Source organism: Diospyros lotus, chromosome 5, assembly GCF_014633365.1.
Source record: "Diospyros lotus cultivar Yz01 chromosome 5, ASM1463336v1, whole genome shotgun sequence".
Taxonomy (NCBI): Eukaryota; Viridiplantae; Streptophyta; class Magnoliopsida; order Ericales; family Ebenaceae; genus Diospyros; species Diospyros lotus.
In genome coordinates this window covers 18,028,791-18,050,297 of record NC_068342.1, presented here as the reverse complement: position 1 = coordinate 18,050,297, position 21,507 = coordinate 18,028,791, and the positions used below count along the sequence as shown (strand labels likewise).

Sequence of the window (21,507 nt, the reverse complement as noted above, 5' to 3'; positions counted from 1 at the left end):
CTTGGATATACTCAAGGTCAAGCAGATCACACTTTATTTACTAAGATTGGGAGAGATGGGAAGAGAACAATTCTAATTGCCTATGTAGATGATATCATCATCACTGGAGATAATCGTCAAGAAATTCAGCAACTGAAACAACAGCTCAAACATACATTTGAAGTAAAAGAGCTAGGGGAATTACAGTACTTCCTTGGATTGGAAGTAGCAAGAAGCAAGGAGGGTATTTTTGTATCGCAAAGGAAATATACTCTAGACTTGTTAAAGGAAACAGGCAAGTTAGGATGTAAACCAGCAAGTACACCACTTGAGCCTAAGTGGAAGAATAGAGAAGAAGAAGAAGAAGAAGAAGAAGAAGAAGAAGAAGACAATCAAGTAGACAAAGGCATGTATTAGCGGCTAGTTGGCAAACTCATTTATTTATCACACAAAAGACCCGACATTACATACGCTGTAAGTATTGTTAGTAAATTTATGCATCTCCCAACTAAAAGACACTTGGAAGCAGCCTATCACATCCTTAGATACCTAAAGCGAACACCAGGCAAAGGGCTGCTATTCAAGAAAAGCCAAGACAGAGGAATAGTCGGTTATGCAGATTCTGACTGGGCAGGCGCTATGGAAGATAGTAAATCAACATTTGGATATTGTACAAGGCTATGGGGTAATTTGGTGACTTGGAGAAGCAAGAAATAGCAGGTAGTAGCTCGTAGCAGTGCTGAAGCTAAGTATCGAGCTATTGCTCAGGCAATCTGTGAAATAATATGGGTAAAAAGGCTGATGGGAGATCTCTCTATGCAAGTATTATCTCCTAAGTTAATATATAGTGATAGTAAATCAGCTATCAATATAGTTAATAACCCTGTTCAACATGATAGAATGAAGCACGTTCGAATTGATCAACACTTCATGAAACAAGAAATGGAAGAAGGAGAAATCAAGTTAACCTATATACCCACTGCAGATCAACATGCTGATATTCTGACCAAAGCAATGCAGAAACAAAGTTTTGAATCAATCCGAAGCAAGTTGGGAATATTTGATATATATGCCTCAACTTGAGAGGGGGTGTTGGTGGAAGAAGATAAAGCTATGGCTGGCTCATGCTAAAGAATAAAACCAAGAGATATCAGATATCTCATCCATATCCTCTTATCTCTTATTGATAATAATTTGGTTCAATTTGTAGTTAGTTATCTGTTTAAGTTTGATTATTTAATTTGCTTATGTTGTAATCTAGAGCTATATATTAGGAGTTATCTAAGAGCTGTATATTAGGAGATATTTTAGGAGTTAGAGTTGAAGTTGAATTAGTAATGAGCTAGGAGACTTGTGTATTTATTCTCAAGGAATAATTGGAAATCAATGAGGTAGAATTCATTCAATCTACCTAATTTTATCAATATCTTTCTAGGGTGCCATTAGCCTTGTACTTCAAATTGAAGATCCACCTGCGGCCTACTAGTTTAACTCCCTTGGGTCTAAACTCTAATTCCTAGGTTTGATTTTTATTGAGGGCCCTTATCTCTTCCAACATAGTCTCCTTCCATTTTGGATCCTTTAAAGCCTCCTCCATTGATTTTGGAATATCAATAACATCCAAGGAGGTTAGGAAGCTTTTGTGGCTTTGAGAAAGGCGATGTTAGGATAGATAATTGCTAATGGGTGTTTAGTGCAGGTTCTAATCTCTTTTTGGATAGCAAAGGCAGGTCTAGATCAGCAGGTTTAGGGTTAGGGATGGCTGGACTGGAATCTCCAGGGAAGCCTCCATAAGGTGCTACTTCCACACCTGGATCAGGTGTTGATGGTGGTGTAGGCTATGGACCATCAATAGGCTGTCTTTTTGTGTACACATAAGGAGATCCCTTGTATCTAACAGGAGATGGCAGTTGTTGATCTGCTTGTTTCGTGTAGGGAGAATCGTGATGCATAGGAGAAGTATGTCGAGGTGAAGTAGGAAGAGTGAGATTAGGTAGTTGATCAAGTTGACTAGGGCTTAATGTTGCTGATTCTAGGGTAGGGAAGAGATGCTCAAGGTTTGGATCGGCAGTCTTGATAGACTCCCCCTAAGGTCTAGATTGAGAAGGACCAAAGAATGATTGAGACTCAAAAAAGGTAACATCTTTGGAAACATAGAACTTGCGTGAGATAGGGTTGTAACATTTATAGCTCTTCTGAGTAGGAGAATACCCAAGAAAGACACATCTATGAGCCCTAGGATCAAGTTTGTCCCGATTGACTTTAGGGATGTGAACAAAACCTACACATCCAAACATGTTTTGGGACATGGTGATGATGAAGGAGAGTGCAGGTTACATTAAGAAGATGTTTCATCTTCCTTTCAGCTACTCCATTATGTTGTGGAGTATCTATGCGAGAGGATTCATAGACAATTCCCTCTTGTTGGAAGAATTAATGCAAGTGATTATTGAAATAATCCCTTGCATTATCAGTTTTAAATTTCTGGATAGGTGTGCCAAATTAAGTGGAGATCATTTTGCAAAAATAGGGTAGAATAGACCCAATGGAAGCCTTATCCTTTAGAAGAAACACCCAACACATCCCAGTACAATCATCTATAAAGGATATGAACCACTTTGCCCTAGAACAATTTGGTATTTTGGATGGCCCCCAAACATCAGAATGGATTATAGTAAATGGCTTGGATGAAAGTTTATTGCTAATTAGATAAGACACTCGATGATGCTTAGCCATTACACACACATCACATTGAAAGCTACTAGGATTTAGAGTGTTAAACAAAGTAGGAAACATTCTTTTCAATACCATAAAAGGGGGATGACCTAATCTAAAATGATGAAGCCAAATGATAGAAGGATCTGAAGCGGATTGGGAGGAACATGCAATTCTAAGTTGTCTTCTTTTAGGACAAACACTCTCCCCTTGAAAGACATATAGCCCATTGTGCTCTTTAGCCACACCAATCATCCTCCCCATGTCCATGGCCTAAAATTTACACATGTGGAGAAAAAATAGCATGGCAATTTAGGTCTTTAGTAAGTTGATGAATGGAAATCAGATTAATAGCCAAATTAGGTACATGTAGTACTTGGTTAATGGACAGTTGAGGGCTAAGATGGACTTTGCCCTTTCCTGTGTTAGGGACAGAGGTTTCGTTTGCAATAGTGATTTGTTTAGTGATTTCAAGAGGTTCATAAGTCTAAAAAACATGGGGTTAGGGGTCATGTGATCCGTGGCTCCTGAATCAAGGATCCACATATTATTCTTATCAGTTTTAGAGGCTGAAAAAGAACCATAGTTTAAGCATTTACCTTGCTGTACAAGAGAGTAGGATGCCCCATCTTGGAATGTACGTAGGAAAGCTTTCAGCTTATTAAGCTCCTCTAAATTCAACTGATTGAGATCAGTCCCAGTTGGTTCTCCCTTTTCAATTCCTTCCTCTTATTCCTTGCTTGAGAGATAGCTTTGGTGCTTCAAGTTCTTGAAGCCGCCAATCTTGTTCAAAACTGCCTCTTTCCCATGTAGTTTAAAAAATGTCTCCTTGGTGTGTCATGGCTTCTTACAATAGGTACATCACTGCCCTTCACGGCTTGAACTCTTGCTTTGGACTGCTGGCTTCCCAAATTTAACTCCTCCTCCTTCTTTGTTGCTAGTCATCAAGGCTGAACCCTCAGGGTTATGCTCGTTGAGCATGGCTCCTCTTTGGTTTTCCTCACTCCTAACAATGGAAAACACTTCATTTAAAGTGGAAAGTTTGTCTCTACCAAGAACCTGAATTCTTACTTGATCGAATTCAGGATTTAGGCATTCCAGAAACTCAATAATTCTATCTCTCTCAAAAATTCGATTAAAGGTGGCAGCATCCTCACTACACACCATTTTTATGGCTTGATAATGGTCAAGTTCCAACCACAATCCCTTTCCTATTATAATACTCTGTAACTGTTAACTAACCTTGCTTGGTAGTGTTGATCTTAGTTTTGACCTCAAAAATCACGGAGGCATCCTAGACCTTGGAGTATGTTTGCTTCACTGTTTCCCATATCTCCTTTGTTGTGTTCAAGAACATGAAGTTCTTACTGACCTCTAGTTGCATTGCACTCCACAACTAAGACATGATGAGGGAATCCTCCACATCCTAGGCTGTGAAGGTGGGATTTGAGTCATTTGGTGAAGGTCCCGTTAGATGGCTGACTTTCCCTCGGCCTTTGAGGAAGGTCCTGATAAGCTGTGCCCATTGTAGGTAGTTCCTATCGTCTAAACGGTAGAATTGATGCACACTAGGCAAATTTCCTGTTCCCGTAGGTTGATTAACTGGAGTAGATTCCCTAGTTGTCATGGTTGGAGCAACTTTTGAGGATTCTGACATGCTTACTGGTTAAGTCTTTTGAATGAGGAGGAAGCAATGAAGGCTTTCGCTAATGCAGAGGGAGGACAGTGCAATGAAGGCACTCGTTAGGGCTTGAGGTGGATTAGGCCAGAATTGAGGGCTTTGATACCATGTAGAGGAAAAGAACAATGATCTTTCGTACTTAATCCCAATGTACATGGTTGTGATCCTCTTATAGAGGAGAAGAGAAGCATAAAATGGAAACTATAAACTATACAATCCTACCTTCTATAAGAACTACCATATATGAAAGAGATACATATTTACAATATTAAGAAAGTTTCCTAAGTTAAACTTAAGAAACTTCTTATTCTAGAGTAGGAAGGAATCAACCGATATTGCTGTATCTCTGCAGTATCCTTGATTGATATGAAGAATCCACATTACCCTGCACACACGCACGCATAGCTAATCGTGATGCACAATAGAGTCACATTTTTGCCCCTTACCTTAGAAAATTCGTGCTGGTATTCTTTGACGATATCTTAGTCTATAGCCCTAACCTAGACCGGCATTTGATTCACCTTAAAAAGGCCTTTGAGATCCTCAAAGCCCATCAACTTTATGTGAAAAGGTCTAAGCGTACTTTTGTAAAAACTAGGGTGGAATATCTTAGCCACATCATCACGGGTCAAGGGGTGAGTACTGATCCTCAGATGGTTGCAACTATGGACCTAGGGCTTATTGGTTACTACTGAAGATTTATCAAGGGGTATGGGGTGATAAGCAAGCCTCTCACCAACCTGTTGAAAAATAATAGCTTCCATTGGGAAGTAGAGGTTGAGAAGGCTTTTGAGGAACTTAAGAGAGCTATGACTCAAGCCCTAATTTTGGCTTTACTAGACTTTACCAAGGAATTCATCATTGAGACAGATGCTTGTGATACAGGGATAGGGGTTGTTTTAATTCAAGAGGGCAGACCTAGGTGTACATGAGCCAAGCCTTAGCCCCAAGGCATCTAGGTCTGAGTATTTATGACAGGGAGTTGTTAGCTTTACCGATGGCCATATAGAATAGTGGAGGTACTATCTGGAGGGGCGATAGTTCATCACTAGGACAGATCATGAGAGTTTGAAGTTCCTCTCTCAACAGAGAGCACATAACCAGCTACAATGGAAGGGAAGTACCAAGTTGATGGGGTTTGACTACAGTATTCAGTATAGGAAGGGGAAGGAAAATTTGGTGGTAGACACACTATCAAGAAGGGAGAACACAACCAGCTACCATGCTATATCAACTTTAGTTCCTGATTGGGTGCAAGGCATCACAAGTAGTTATGAGGGGATTGCATGGATAAAGGAAATACTAATTAGGCTGGTAATGCATTCCCAAGAGGATTCAAGATATGCTCTCAAGGGGAGATTGCTAAGATATCAAGGTAGGGTGGTTATTGGGGAGGATGAACAACTCAGGACACGTATTCTTTAGTCCTTGCATGACTCCTCTATAGGATGGCATTTTCGGCTTAATGTGACTTATCATCAGGTAAGAAAACTTTTTTATTGGCCAGGGCTTAAAAAGGATGTGACCAAATATGTGTTGCAGTGCACTATTTGTCAATGGTGCAAACATGAACAAGTACCCTATCCAGGTCTCCCACAGCCTTTGGAGATACCTTCCTAAGCTTGAGAATAGATCTTTATGGATTTTGTTGAAGGACTGCCCAAGTCTGAGGGATTTAACACTATTTTATTAGTGGTAGTGGACAAAATGACAAAATTTAGGCACTTCATCACTTTGGCGCACCCATTTACTACTACAGAAGTGGCTAGGAAATTGATGGACTTAATGTTTAAGCTACATGGACTACCAAGGGCAGTGGTCAATGATAGGGACAAGATATTCACCAGTCAGTTTTGGAAGACCTTGTTCCAAGGGTTGGGGATAGGGCTATAGTTGTCATCAACCTATCACCCAGTGACTAATGGGTAGACAGAGTGGGTAAATTAGTGCTTAAAGACTTACTTAAGGTGTTTATGCTTCACAAAACCAAGGAGTTGGAGTAGGTGGATGGAACTAGCCCAATGGTGGTACAACAACAATTATCACATTGCCCATAAGAGAATTCCCTTTGAAGCACTCTTTGGTTACCCACCCCCTATAATTCAGGCCGTCATGCATTATACACGGGCTGAAACTTCAGTTGATGAATACTTGGTAGGCAAGGTAGGAAGTGCTTCAAGTTATAAGAAAGGAGCTCACTATGGCACAACAGAGGACGAAGCAGATGGCCAATAGACATCGCTTAGAGAGGATTTTTGAGGTAGGAGAAGAAGTCTATTTGAAGGTAAAAAGGTTCCAGCAACATCTCTTTTTTAAGGGCCCTACATCTAAAATCAGTCCTAAGTACTATGGACCCTTTAGAATCGTTGACAGGATAGGGCCAGTAACCTATCGGTTACAACTTCCTGCATAAGTAGGCTTGTACTCAGTGTTTCATGTATCCTTCCTGAAAAAGGTAATAGGAACCATTGAAGGAGTTAGCAAAGAGGTCCCTGAATTGGTTGAAGATAAAATTGTGAAAATGGAACCCCAAGCGGTGTTGGATAAAAAAGTGACTTAAAATGATTCCATGTCCCTCACATAAGTTTTGGTGCAATGGATACTCTTGCATCCTGACAACACAACTTGGGAGTATCTACCGGATCTTCTCTAGCAATATCCCAGGGTGGCCAGACTCCTTCGATTTCTTGGGGACAAGAAATAATTTAAGGGGAGGGGAGTTGTCACAGCCCAAGGGCTCTATTGTAATTAGGGGCGGGATATGATTGTAATTAGGAGTGGTAGATGGGTAATTAGAGCCCCAAGCGCACATGGCCACTTGGGTCATAACTACTGAGAGTTAGTTATGGGGAATTCTCTAGAATGTAACTCTCCTATAAATAGAGGATGGGGATCATGTGAGGATTATTTCATTGATCTTTTCCCTCCAATTCTTCCATTCTCTCTCTCTCTCTCTTCCTCACTTTCTCTCTAATTCTTGTGTTCTTCGCTCCCACCAATTCTCTTCTCTTCCTTAGTTACGGAAGAGCCTTCCTCAGATCTGACAGGTTCTTGACTTAAAATACCACAGGTACTTTCTTATTTGAAAGAGGAGTTCTCTTCTTAATTTTTTATAACACATTGAGCAAAACTCCTATTAATATGGGTTGAAGTTACCCAAATTCAGCCTCTAAACCATACCTGTTGTGGTTGAAAATGGCAAAAAGTAAAGGGAAATGTTTGGATGGGTAGAAAAATATTGCATTAGGCTACTCTTTTGGCCAATGCAAGGATATAGTTCCCAATCACCAATAGTGAATCATTTGAGTTACCTCTTGAACCATGGACAGGGAATAATCATTAGAAACTCAGTTGTTCTTTTCTGCATTCTTTTTGACTCTTGTTTCCTTTTTAGCTAATTATGCATCTCCTCAAGAGAAGTTACTATTTACATTATTACCTTATTCAGGTTACGTTCACATTATTCCATCAGAACTGTTCTTCAGTATGTTTATTTTGGATGGTTATCCTACAGCTTGAAAGAACAATAAATTGGATTAGCAAGCCTCTACAAATATATAGCATTTAGCTTAAGTGGGATGAAAAAATTGGATTTTGAACCCCCCCCCCCCCCCCCCCCAAGAAAAAAAAAAAGAAAAGAAAAGAAAGAAGTGGATTTTTACTGAAATGGTGTCAATGCTCAGCTGCTCAATGATCAATTGAGCCTGTTTGTTGAAACCACCATTTAGTTGTAATTTTTATCCCAGTGTTCAGATTGTTAAAAGTGCCTTCTCAGTTAATGGGAAATAAAGATTGGCTGGTGTAGACACCATACAAATTTGTCTTTATAATCTTAATTGTTCATACCAGTAAACATTTATGTATGTACAATGACAATATTTCCATGTCAGCAATTAACAGTAAATGAAAGGGCAACAATTGGTAATCTAAAGTTAAAACTATATGGTAAGTTGGGTGCCCTTATTGATAAAATTTAAAGTTGAGTGACTTGAGTCTAAATTTGAAAACATGGTGAAAGTTGGGTACGTTTTTGGTAATTTATCCTATTTTATTTTGAGAGAATTCTAGAATTCTCCTAATAAACTAGATATATCTCTACATATGTCAACCTAATTGACTCTAATTCCCTCGACATATTTCTGGGGTTTTATAGAATTTTCTCATTATTTTAAATTTATATTTTTGGCTATTTCCCTAAATTCTGAAAATTCGACAAATTTCAACAAATTCCAAAATTTAGTATTTCTGTATTTTCTGCCTCAGAAAACTATGTTTAATATTTATTTTGGATTTTTTGAGCCATTTTCTCAATTTTCCATGAAATTTATATTTTAGTCCAAATTATTCAAAATTTTCCTGCAAATCCTATTTTTGGTTAATTAGACCTCAAAAGAAACTTTTGCTATTTTTCCCTTTTTCCAAAAAAATTGATGTCAAAATTACCAAAATGACCCTCATCAGTCACAATGACTATAATGCCCCTCATGGGCCTTTCAATACCTTCTTAGGTTTCCCTTTTATTTCTTCTTGATTCTTGAGGTTCAACTTGCCAATATTCAATTTTGCTTTGGGCTTCCTTTTGATGTTTTGTTCCAAATGTCAAAAATTACTGAAATGCCAATGGTATTGAAAATCTAAATATTACAAGTTTCTATCTGCTGGAGGTCACTGGTGGATCTTCACAACCTTGATCTCTTTTTGTTTTGACCTTCTTTTCTACTGTGGGCACCTTAACTAGACTGCATATCTTCAGCAGTCCTTGATCCTCTTGTACAATCAGGCGTTCAAATTGTCTTCTCTTGCATCATGTTCAACATTCTGCTTATTTAACTTCTAATGGTTGAAAACCTGTCTAGTGTCCTTTATTGTTTCATTACCCCCCATTTTTTTTTTTTTTGGGGGGGGGGGGGGGGGGGGCGCTGTTGTGTGAGTGTGAGAACTGCCACTGTCCTTGAGGTGGAATCAGCTGAGGAGTGCTTTCCTGCACCTTCATTTCCATAGCTTAAGTATGTTTTCATTTTCTGGTAAGTTTGTACTTAATTTGCTAAGAGATGATGGTTAAGAGTGACATATCAACCTTAAACTATTAAGAAGAAAGAGTTGATTTATTTCTTTATTCCCAGGTATCTACTGGAGCTTGGAAATATTAATTATGCTGACTACATGGTGTCTGTCTGTGGCCCTGAGACTTTGAGGGAGATTTCTTCACCAGGAAAAAGTGGCTCCCTCCTCTTTAGGTCCAAGGATGGTCGATTTGTGATAAAGACCTTGAGGAAACATGAAGTGAAGGTAAACTCAGCACTTCATCTAATTAGTTGAACTTGAAAATAGGACTTGTTGGTACAAGGGTATTGCCGTGCAAACCCCATTCTCTTGTGGACACTTATAAATCTAGAATAATTGTGGAATCAATCCCAAGTAGAAAGTATACACCAGATAACCTTGCTAGTTGCTTATCAGTTGCAATTGTGTTTTCAACTTTTTGTTTCTTGGTCCATGGGCAAAAGAATTATCTATTTTTGAATCAGACAACCCCCCCCCCCCCCCCCCCCCACACACACACACATATCTACCGTGCTCTTGTGTTTTGTCATTCTCAAGACTTACTTTAATTTTCATAGTTGTGGGCCTTGTGGAAAACAATTATAGGAAAAAGCATTGATGTTGTAACTGAGCAAAAACAATGTAGTACATTTGACTTCATCATAAACCTCCTTGAGCTTTGGACTTACCCCCCCCCCCCCCCCCCCCACACACACACACACATATATCTACCGTGCTCTTGTGTTTTGTCATTCTCAAGACTTACTTTAATTTTCATAGTTGTGGGCCTTGTGGAAAACAATTATAGGAAAAAGCATTGATGTTGTAACTGAGCAAAAACAATGTAGTACATTTGACTTCATCATAAACCTCCTTGAGCTTTGGACTAAAGAATAAGTTGCCTTATATACGTTCATTTCTCTACACATCAACAACAACAACATATCCAGCCTTTATCCCACTATGTGAGTTATTTGTCTAGAGTTCATGTTTTGGATCCGACTAAGTTTTACGTTGGCTGTCGACTACCTAACACAACCCTCCTCCTTTGTCCGGGCTTGGGACCGGCAGTAGATAACATCCCCAAGCAGAGTTACGTTCATTTCTCTATGAACCTAAAATATTATATTGCATCTACTTGAAGGATGACGTGAAAATATAGGTATTTGTTTCAAGTATAAGAGCACAGTTATTAAGAAGAGGTGTTTCAGAAAGCATATACTCAAGTGACTTGATTGCTTGAAGATTTCTATTTGCTGGATGGGAAGGGATAGAGGTTCTAGTGGATGATTAAAATGGGAATGGGACAAAATGGAGTATGGAGGTTATAGGGCTGGAAGTAAAAATCTAGCTTGATCTTCATCAGTTCAGGATTAGGAATTCAAATTCCTTCCACATGATTGGGTAAAAATCTAGCTTTAATCATATCAGGAGATTGATGATTGAAAGGCAGAGGGCTTTCCATGGCTACCATGTATCATTATGAGCAGAGCATATAGGTTGGTGATAGGGATATTTTTCTATTTTTTATTCTAAAAATGAGATTTAGATTAGGTTTTATCTTGTTCTATTTTGATTTATCATAGCTGTTTAGATAATAAAATTTTATTTGATTTAGGGATTAGATATAGTTATATTTGATTTTAGAGATTATGATCATATTTTGACTGGTCGTTATCTTTTAATTGCCTATAAGTAGGCAACATAATGTAACCTTTTATTTACCTTTGGATGATTGAATAATATGATTTCTCCTTCTTGAGTCTCTCTCTCTCTCTCTCTCTCTCAGCTTTTCCTTCTTCTTCTTCTTCTTCTTGAGTCTCTCTCAGCTTTTTCTTCTTCTTCTTCTTCTTCAGCTTTTCCTTCTTCTTCTTATCTTCCTATTGTCCCACATCAGTTGGTTGAGTGCCCATCATTGAAGTAGGAAGCCTTTGAGGGTATAAGGAGTTTTAGCAGGAAACAGGGTCTGGCTTGGATGGGATCACTTCGACTTTTTAGGTAAGACATGATACCCTTGGTACAGTTTATGTGATAAAGGAGCACTAGAGAAGAGTTGCACAGCCAGCTCATTCTGTTTGTTCCAAAAAAAGTTTCTCAGAATATCTAAATGATTGTATACAAAGTTCAGTTGACAATTTGCACAAAATTATGGTGGATCTTTCAGCAAGGCTGATAAAGACGTTCATCTCAGGATACATTTGAAGCAAATGTAGATTTGGATGTATCTTTGTTGGCTAATGAGTGTGTCATTGTAAGTTAAAAAGCAATTTTGCCCAAACTAGATATTCAAAATGTCTATCATAATGCTCCAGAGCATAGGACTTGGACATGGTCACAATGAATGGTTAGGGTCTTAGGCAAGGAGATACTCTCTGTTTGTTCCTTCTTTGATGGTTGTGAAGTCTCCAAGTTTTGTGCTTTAGAAGGTTGTTGGAAAAATTTTTCATGATTCTTTGGTAGGTAGTAGGATGGGATTTCTTAAAACTCTTATCATGTTCTTTTGGATGATTAGACTTTTTGTACTGGATTCAAGATTATGAGATTAGATGCACCATATTCTGCTATTTCTTTGAGGTGGTCCCTAGTTTGTGTGTTATATAGCTAAAAGAGCATTTCTGTGGAGAGGTAGTGTCCATGCCTTGTGTGGTGGCTACTTATCTTGGTTTAAGCTGATTCTCTACACAATTCATGTTTGGGTTTCCTAGTGGCTTCTTCCTTACAGCTGGAGTAGTAGCATCAAATGGGTGGAGGTTAACTATGTGGAAGAGATGGGTTTTGTTTGATATGGTGCTTAATTTCAATTAGAAGCAGTTGTTCTAGTTGCATACTTGTGCAAACTTTTTTCCTATCATTCCAAATCCCATGACAAAGAAGCTTGATAATATTTGGAGGGATTTTCTCTTATAAGGTTCAGGCAAGGAGTATGCATATTGTTTTTCGTGGTTGGATGGAATTGGAATGTTTCAATTGTTCTATAATGTTTTCTTGGGCAAGTGGTTGTAGACGTTTCAGATGCATAGATCTATTGGGACATTGTTGGAAGATATGTTGAGGATGGGGTGGTTTTGTTTGCTAGGGGAGCTATATGGTGTGAAGTGTGGAGAATCATTATGTGAATTTCAAATGACTTTAAGAAGTTTATACGGTAGCTATGGCAGCAACTTGAGGTTCTAATCAAAAAGCTGGTGTGACCATAAACTTGTGGAAGAAATTCTACACCCTTTGAAATGGCTAGTGGCAAGGAGGCTAGTGGAACTTAAGGTTCTAATCAAAAAGCTATTTTTTTGTCAAGGTAGTGTCATGACCCCAAGAATCCCCAAGGATAGATTAGTAATATGAATTACATGTATTTCTCTTTTAGTTATACTCTTATTTTGTAGCTGTTAGTACCTTCCTTGGTAAAGCCTATTAATAGGTTAAGATAGTTAGAGAATGGTATGTTTTGAATGATAATTGAATTCAACCTTCCCTCATCACTTCTCTCTCAAATTCTCTCCCGTTTCCCTCTGCTATCTCTCTAATCTCTCCATTTCTTTGCTTTGTCAGCAACTCTCCCTCATTTCTATCTATTATCTTCCCCGTTTCTGTCCAATTCTCCCTCTCATCCTTCTGTTATTGGTCCTAATTCCTTTGGATTCTTTTGATTTCCAATCCAAACCCTAGGCTAAACCCTAGGTACATGACAATTGGTATCAGAGCAATTGTTCCTCGGCTGTAAGTTCGGGAATTCAATAGTGTCCAATCCAATTTAGAAGTAATCAAGCCATATTCGAAGCAAAGCCAATCGGTCATTGGAAGCAAGTTCAGGCGATTCGTAGCTGAAGTGGTTGAGTTACAGATCTTAGTGACTCTGGAAGATACGAGTGAGCAAGTAATTCTCGCTCCGAGTCTTGAAGACGAGCAGGCTGGGTGGTTCCAAACATAGTTCTGGCGATCTCAGCAGCACATTGGGACAGACGGAGTTCGATGATTGGGTGCATAATTGATTGAGCGATGATTTCAGGAGATTCCAGCGAATTCAATAGTTCCGACAATTTCAATTGGCCTTGGTGTTGATAGGCGAGCGTGATTAGTGATTCCAACTTGATCTTGGAGGGTGATAATGGTCAATTAGTGAAGCAGATATAGAGGCGACTTGAAGAGATTGGCGGAACAGGCCAATGATTCTTGGTCGTGATTTTCAACAAGCTAGGAAAACTCTATTAGCAGATCTGTTGAAGCCAAGCCAGCCGATTTTCGACTATGACAGAGGCAGATTCAAGATTGCTAATCAAAGTTGTAGCAGCTAACCAAGGCGAGTACAGGAAACGATTGCATTGGGTGAGTTCAGGAGATTTCAGATTTGAAGGGGACTTAGGTAGCAAATCACGAATTTGGACGCACTTTCATAAACAACTACAACGATCTTAACTCGGATGGCCATCGGCACCAGGATGAAAAAGATGGAGACACGGTTGCAAGAAGTGACGACAACAATGGTAGAGATGTAGATCCACATGGGGACCGTTGAGGAGTCCATAGAATCGACGATAGAGAAGAAGTTGGATAGCGCAGTGGCTCAGATGCGCAAGGAGATGAACAAACAGAACAATCAAATGTGCAATCAGATACTGTAGAAATAGAAGTATTTTTTGAATATAGAATATTCTTTGTATATCTTAGATTCTATGTATATTCCTATTTCCTTTTTTGTTATTTTCCTTTTGTATTATTCTCTTCCTTTATAAAGAGAAAAGGGAAATCATTGTATAATTCCAAGAAATAGAGAATTATATTTTCTCAATCTTGTTTAGATGGTATCAGAGCTAGAATTAGGATTAAATCATAGCCGTTCAACTGTGAAACCCTAATTTCCTCCATTCCTCTACTATACCCTAAAAGCGCCGCCGTCCTTCACTAGCCATCCTTCGGTTGTCGCCGCCCTTACATCGGCCGCCACCTTTGAGATCGGCCATCCCGACCGTTGCTGCATCTTCAGTCGTCATTGTTCTCCAGTGGGTTCCCACCTTTGGAACGATCGCGATCTCCTAGCCTCTCACGAAGATTGGCTTTCATTAGTCCCTGTCCTTGGTTGCAAAGGTCGGCGTTGCATCGCACTCCAGAGCCGCCCCTTATCTGTCGTTCGTGCTGCTTCTCCATCACACATCGGACGTTCGCACTTGTTGCTGTCGCGAAGGACGACTCTGCATCGCACACTAGAGCCGCCCCTATCTTTCGTTCTTGCTGCTTTGTTCGTGCCGTTTGTGTTGTTGTTCGTGCTGGACCTTTATTGTTCAGATTAGGCAACTGGGTACCCAGATCCAAGTATCCAGATTTGTGGGTCTCTGCTAGGGTGTCCAGATTTGTACAGATCTAGCTGCTAGTGGGTCCTTCCTTCTGCTGCCCTGATCTGTTTATTCAACCATCATGATTGACTCTGCATCTTCAGTCACTCCGACCCAGTAATCGCCGTCTTCTCAAGACCAGTTTCGCGTTCCCCGAAACTCCTCCGACTCACATCCAGTACAGATTACGACCATTCGTCTCAATGGTACCAATTTCCTGCGTTGGTCTCAATCTGTTCGTATGTACATTTGAGGTCGGAGAAAGATTGGCTATTTGACTGGCGCCACATTAGCCCTAGACAGTAAAGACCCGTTATATGACATTTGGGATGCCGAGAATTCAATGGTGATGGCATGGCTTGTTAACTCCATGGAGGAAGAGATAAGTTCGAACTATATGTGCTTCGCTACAGCAAAAGAACTATAGGATGAAGTCACTGCCATGTATTTCGATTTGGGGAATCAATCCCAAATCTACGAGCTCAACTTGAAACTTGGAAAGATTTGACAAGGTAGTGATACTGTCACCATATATTTTAATTCTTTAAAGCGCATTTGGCAGGACTTGGATCTCTTCAATACACATGAGTGGAAAAACACAGAAGATTGCAAATATTATCAGAAAATGGTCGATGCTAACTGGGTATTTAAGTTTCTCGCTGGACTCAATGTTGAGTATGATGAAGTCCGAGGGAGGATCGTCGGTAGAAATCCACTCCCGTCTCTTAGTGAAGCCTTCTTTGAAGTTCGGCGTGAAGAAAGCTAAAGACTGGTTATGTTGGGCAAGAAAAAGAGTGGAGAAAGTGGGCTATCTGAAAATATGGCGCTTGTGACTGCTGATGCTAATGCTGGTGGACGGCATATTGCGAGTCAACAAAAGGCGGAAGAAAAATCTCGTGTTTGGTGTGATCATTACAATAAACCACGCCATACTCGGGAGACCTATTAGGTGCTTCATGGCAAGCCAGCCAATTGGAAGTCTAGATCGAAGAGATCTCAACCTACTGCTCATGAAGCTAATGCAGGACCATTCAACAAAGAGCAACTTGATCAACTTCTGCGACTGCTAAAGCCTAATCTGTCCCCTGGTACACCCAATTGTTCTTTGGCCTATTCAGGTAGAAACTTTTTTGCCCTATCTAGCTTTTTTCAATCTGTTCCATGGATCATTGATTCAGGAGCATCTAATCATATGACTGGTTTATCGCATATGTTCAACTCGTATATTCCTTGTTCTGGTAGTGAAAAAATAAGAATAGCCGATGGTAGTCTTTCACCTATTGTAGGTAAAGGTCTCATTAAACTTTTTGACAACATTGATCTTCAATCAGTACTCCATGTTCCTAAATTTGCCTGCAATCTTCTTTCTGTTAGTAAACTCTCCAAAGATTCTCACTGTTGTGTTATCTTTTTTGATTCTTATTGCATTTTTCAGGCCCAGAACTCGGGGAAGACGATTGGCAGTGCTAGAGAAATAAACGGGCTCTACTATTTGGATGGGGATGTCTTACGTAATAAAAAAGCTCACGGGCTAAGTGGTATTAGTTCTACTTCTATTTCTAATCAAATAATGCAATGGCATCTTAGGCTAGGCCATCCTAATTTTCCTTACTTGAAACATTTATTTCCTACGTTGTTTAAAGGAGTGGATCCTTCTATGTTTCAATGCGAGAGTTGTCATTTATCCAAAGATCATCATGTTAAATTTCTTTCAAAACCCTATTGTCCTTCACAACCATTCTATTTAATCCATAGTGATGTTTGGGGCCCTTCTAAGGTCTCCACTTTGTTTGACAAAAAGTGGTTTGTTACTTTTATTGATGATCATACTCAAGTTTGTTGGGTTTACTTACTTGCAAAGAAATCCGATGTGCCTAGAACTTTCAAAGATTTTTTCCAACTGATTGAAGCTCAATTTAACACAAAAATCTGTATTCTTCGATCTAATAATGGCACTGAATATTTTAATGACTATTTGGGGGTTTTTTTAAAAGAAAAAGGAATTTTACATCAATCCACTTGTCGTGAAACTCCCTAACAAAATAGTATTGCTGAATGGAAAAATCGACATCTACTCGAGGTTGCCAGGGCCATCATGTTTTCTATGAATGTCCCTAAATACCTCTAGGGTGATGCAATTTTAACAGCTTCCTATCTCATCAATCGTATGCCCACTCGTGTTCTACAGTTTCAAACCCCCTTACACTCTTTAAAACAACTCTTCCCTCTCTATTGTATATATTCTGAGTTACCCTTAAAAGTTTTTGGATGCACTTGCTTTATTTATGTTCCTCAAATATTTCGTTCCAAATTGGATCCCACAGTTGAAAAATGTGTCTTTCTGGGCTATGCACCAAATAAAAAATGGTACAAATGCTTTAACCCTGTTACCAAAAAAACTTATATTAGTATGGATGTGTCTTTCCTCGAAATTCAACCCTACTTTCTCAAAAATCATCTTCAGGGGGAGGATATTGAGAAAGAAGATAATTTTTTGAATTCTAATGTTGAGGAGGATAATTACTTAAAACTCTATGATTATCGTCCTACCATGATTGGTGCTCCCCTCCACTCTGATAAACAACTCAAGGATATAAATGTTCCAAATATTGTGGAACAGGGTGTGTTTGGTTCACAGGTGCCTAGCATGATGGGATTGGAACCAGGGGGAGAATTACCACAAACGGATCAAAATATTCCAAAACCAGAGCTTCAGTTTTATACTAGAAGACAAACCCTGAAGAATACTATCAATCCGAATATTCCTCTAACAATTGAACAATCGACGTCTTCGAGTGATGGGCTTTCTGATAGTTCTTCTTCTTCTCATGGTAACTCTAAACTCACTCCTCCAGATTATTCTTCATTTGATTTGTCTGATCTTGATGTCCCTATTGCTACTAGGAAATGAGTGAGATCTTGTACCAAACACCCAATTGCTAAAGACCTGTCATACCAAAAATTGTCCAATCATCATAAGGTCTTTCTTTCAAATATTTCTAACCTGCATGTCCCAAGAACAATTCAGGATGCCCTTGGTGACCCAGATTGGAAGTTAGCAGTCTAGAAGGAAATGAGTGCTCTTAGAAAGAATGGAACTTGGGAGATTGTGAACAAACCAGAAGGTAAGACAACAGTAGGTTGTAAGTGGGTATTTACTATAAAATGTAAGGCAGATGAGAGCATTGAAAGATACAAAGCAAGGTTGATTGCTAAGGGTTTCACCCAAACATACGGCATCGACTATCAAGAAACATTTGCTCCAGTAGCTAAAATAAACTCCATTCGAGTTCCCCTCTCCCTTGCAGTGAATCTTGATTGGCCACTCCACCAATTTGATGTTAAGAATGCCTTCGTAAATGGTGATTTAGGAAAAGAAGTGTTTATGGATCTTCCACTAGGGTTTGAAAAGAGTCTCGGTACAAACAAGGTATGTCGATTAAAAAAATCATTGTATGGTCTAAAACAGTCTCCAAGAGCGTGGTTTGAAAGATTTGGAAAGGCGGTGAAAAGCTATGGTTACATTCAGAGCCAAGCAGAGCACACACTATTCTTCAAGCACCCCAATGACGGTAAGAAAGCAATCTTAACTGTCTATGTGGATGATATAATAATGACTGGTGATGACAAGGGAGAGATTGAAGAGCTTAAGAGGAGATTAGCTCACGAGTTCGAGATCAAGGACTTGGGTCCTCTAAAGTACTTTCTTGGGATGGAATTTGCAAGATCTAAGGAAGGGATCTTTGTCAACCAATGTAAGTATATTCTGGATTTACTCAATGAAACAGGAATGCTTGGGTGTAAGGTTGCTGAAACTCCCATTGAACCCAACTTAAAACTTCAACCTGCCGAGGCCAAGAATGTGGTAGAAAGGGAGAAATATCAAAGACTTGTGGGTAGACTTATCTATTTATTCCATACTCGACCAGATATAGCCTTTGCTGTAAGTGTTGTAAGTCTATTTATGCACTCACCTGGTTCACAACATTTTGAAGCTACCTACAGAATTCTGCGGTACCTAAAGGGAACCCTTGGGAAAGGTCTACTTTTTAGAAAACGTGGACATCTTCATGTAGAGGCTTATATAGATGTGGACTGGGCAGGCAGTATAACTGATCGAAGATCTACATCAGGGTACTGCACTTTTGTGGGAGGCAATCTTGTTACTTGGAGGAGTAAGAAACAAAATGTGGTGGCTAGAAACAGTGCTGAAGCTGAATTTCGTGCAGTTGTCCATGGTATTTGTGAGGTCATGTGGATAAAGTGGCTTCTATCAGACTTGAGGGTCTCCACTTCCCTTCTAGCTAAAGTTTACTGTGATAATAAAACTGTAATCTCTATTGCTCATAATCCAGTTCTCCATGACAGGACAAAACATGTAGAGGTGGATAAACACTTTATTAAGGAAAAAATTGATAATAGAGTAATTTGTATGCCCTACATTCCAACAGTTGACCAAGTGGCTGACATTCTTACAAAATGAGTACATAAAACTCAGTTTGAGAAACTTGTGAGCAAGCTTGCCATGGAAGATATCTTCAAGCCAGCTTGAGGGGGAGTGTAGAAATAGAAGTATTTTTTGAATATAGAATATTCTTTGTATATCTTAGATTCTATGTATATTCCTATTTCCTTTTTTGTTATTTTCCTTTTGTATTATTCTCTTCCTCTATTAAGAGAAAAGGGAAATCATTGTATAATTCCAAGAAATAGAGAATTATATTTTCTCAATCTTGTTTAGAGATACAACATTTTATGATGATGTTCGTGAGGCAAAATTCGGTAAGGATTTCTCCTGATTTTCCTCCTACGAAGAGATCAATTTGATTCTATTGTGAACTGAAACGGTCCATAGAGCTGCTGGATCCTCAGAAGTTGAGGCAGAACCTCCTAATGGAATCTTATCTACTATGTCTGGTTTAAAGGAAGTGGATGTTGTATCGGATCAGCTTCCAAACTCACCGAAAACTGAGGACCAATCGGGTTTAGAACACAACATTGATTCATTAGATGTCTCGGTCATGAAGCAGGTTGGAGCTGTTATTGGTGATGCCTCTATCAGTAATTCTAGGAAAGATCAAGTCTTTGTTGCTCCACATGCAGTCAAAGAAGTTCTAATTGGGTAATCTAGATCTGAGCCGTCTTATATTGACTCTAAGGAAACTACTTACAAGGATGTTGAGGTCCTAAGACTAGAGGAAGACAGTCTGCCTGTTCAGCATTTTCCTACTATAGCTAAGGATTTCGTTAGACTATCATCTGGGCTCAAAACAACCAACCTCGAAGATGATGAGATGAGGGGAACATATGTAAACAAAGATTGTGTTCCATCACTAGCTTTTCTTGTGGTAATTGGTTAGATGTGTGAACTTTAAACTGATCATCACTTGCAGGTTTCAGCTACCAACTATGACAGTTAGGGAGTGGCTGATCATGTTCTTAAATGGGAGTCCATTCTTTTTGTTTTGATCAAAGGTAAATGTATAAAGATCAAAAGAACTGTACAAGTACACTGGGCATACCCAAGAAAACAATCAGTGACCCATAGAGAGGGCCTCAAACTGAATCAAAACATGAGGATACAAAGTAAAAGTGACCCTATATACTTGTGTTTTGATCCTACGGATGACAGAATCAATACAAGGCATATTGTCTTCAAAAATCTTCCTATTCCTTGTGTTCCAAAGGTAGTAAACAGTGCAGGCAAGAGCAATCCTCTTGATCTTGGCTTGCCACAATGATCCTCGAGCTTCTTTCTTTAACTATTTTAAAGCACTTGGAATAGTGCTCATGAGCCTCGATAGTCCCAACCATTCACGGATGCTTCCCCAAACTGATTTGCTGAAAGGGCATTGAAAGAATAGGTGACTGTTGGTCTCCACATCAGTCCCACATAGTGCACAATTTCTGTCAATATCAAGATAAAGCAGCCTGTCCCTCGTAAGAAGCTTTGCTTTGGTAGCCAGCCAAAGGGTGAAAGCATGCTTAGGCACCACACTCGGGTGCCATACATCAGATGCCCAGACCCTCAAAGGGCCTTTGTCGCGAAAGAAATTATAAGCGGCCGAAATGAAGAAGCGACCATTGTTGACCCAGCTATCTAAGCGAGCTATGGCAGCATCATTAGACCCAGCTTCTAGCAGAATTTTGTCCCTTATCCAGCGTAGCTTCTTAAGAAGAGGGGAGTCATCACTTCTGCCAGACCATGCCCACATGGACTGTCCCTTGAGATATTCATGAGATACCCATTTGACCCAAAGAGAATCCTTCTTTTGATGGATGTCCCACAGAGATCTGGCAAGAAGGGCAAGGTTCCAAACTTTAATATCTTTGAAACTGAGACCACCTTCTTTTTTAGGCAAACAGATGTCTTTCCAAGGCACAAGAGGGTGCTTGGAGTTCCAAAGGAATTCACGGCATAAACGGATGATGCGAACAATAACCGCTGAAGGAATAGGCAGGATGGAGAGCCAAAAACTCTCTACACCTTGAAGCACAACACGAATTAATTTTGCCCTGCCAGCGTAAGATAGAGAGGCGGAGGACCATGCACTGGTGAAGGCTGCCATTTTGTCCACAAACGGGGCATAATGTGAGACTTTGAGCTTTTCAGCCGCAAGAGGGATACCAAGATATCTAAATGGCATGGACCCATTGGGAAAATCAGTTAGGCTTCGAATATCTTCAAGGTCGGGACCCGCTATGCCAGCAGTGTATAGGCTGGATTTAAGGGCATTTGCTGAGAGGCCTGAAACAGCCCCAAAT

General features: G+C 39.6%; 1 protein-coding gene across 2 annotated transcripts in view; it reads left to right on the top strand.

Moving 5' to 3' along the window:
* Positions 1-21,507, top strand: part of LOC127802338 (phosphatidylinositol 4-phosphate 5-kinase 9-like) — a 62,663-nt gene that overhangs the window by 16,506 nt on the left and 24,650 nt on the right. For both annotated transcript variants that reach the window (XM_052338086.1, XM_052338085.1), the window contains exon 4: positions 9,499-9,664. In XM_052338086.1, the coding sequence (XP_052194046.1) occupies positions 9,499-9,664 (166 nt within the window). The remainder of the gene's footprint in view (positions 1-9,498; positions 9,665-21,507) is intronic.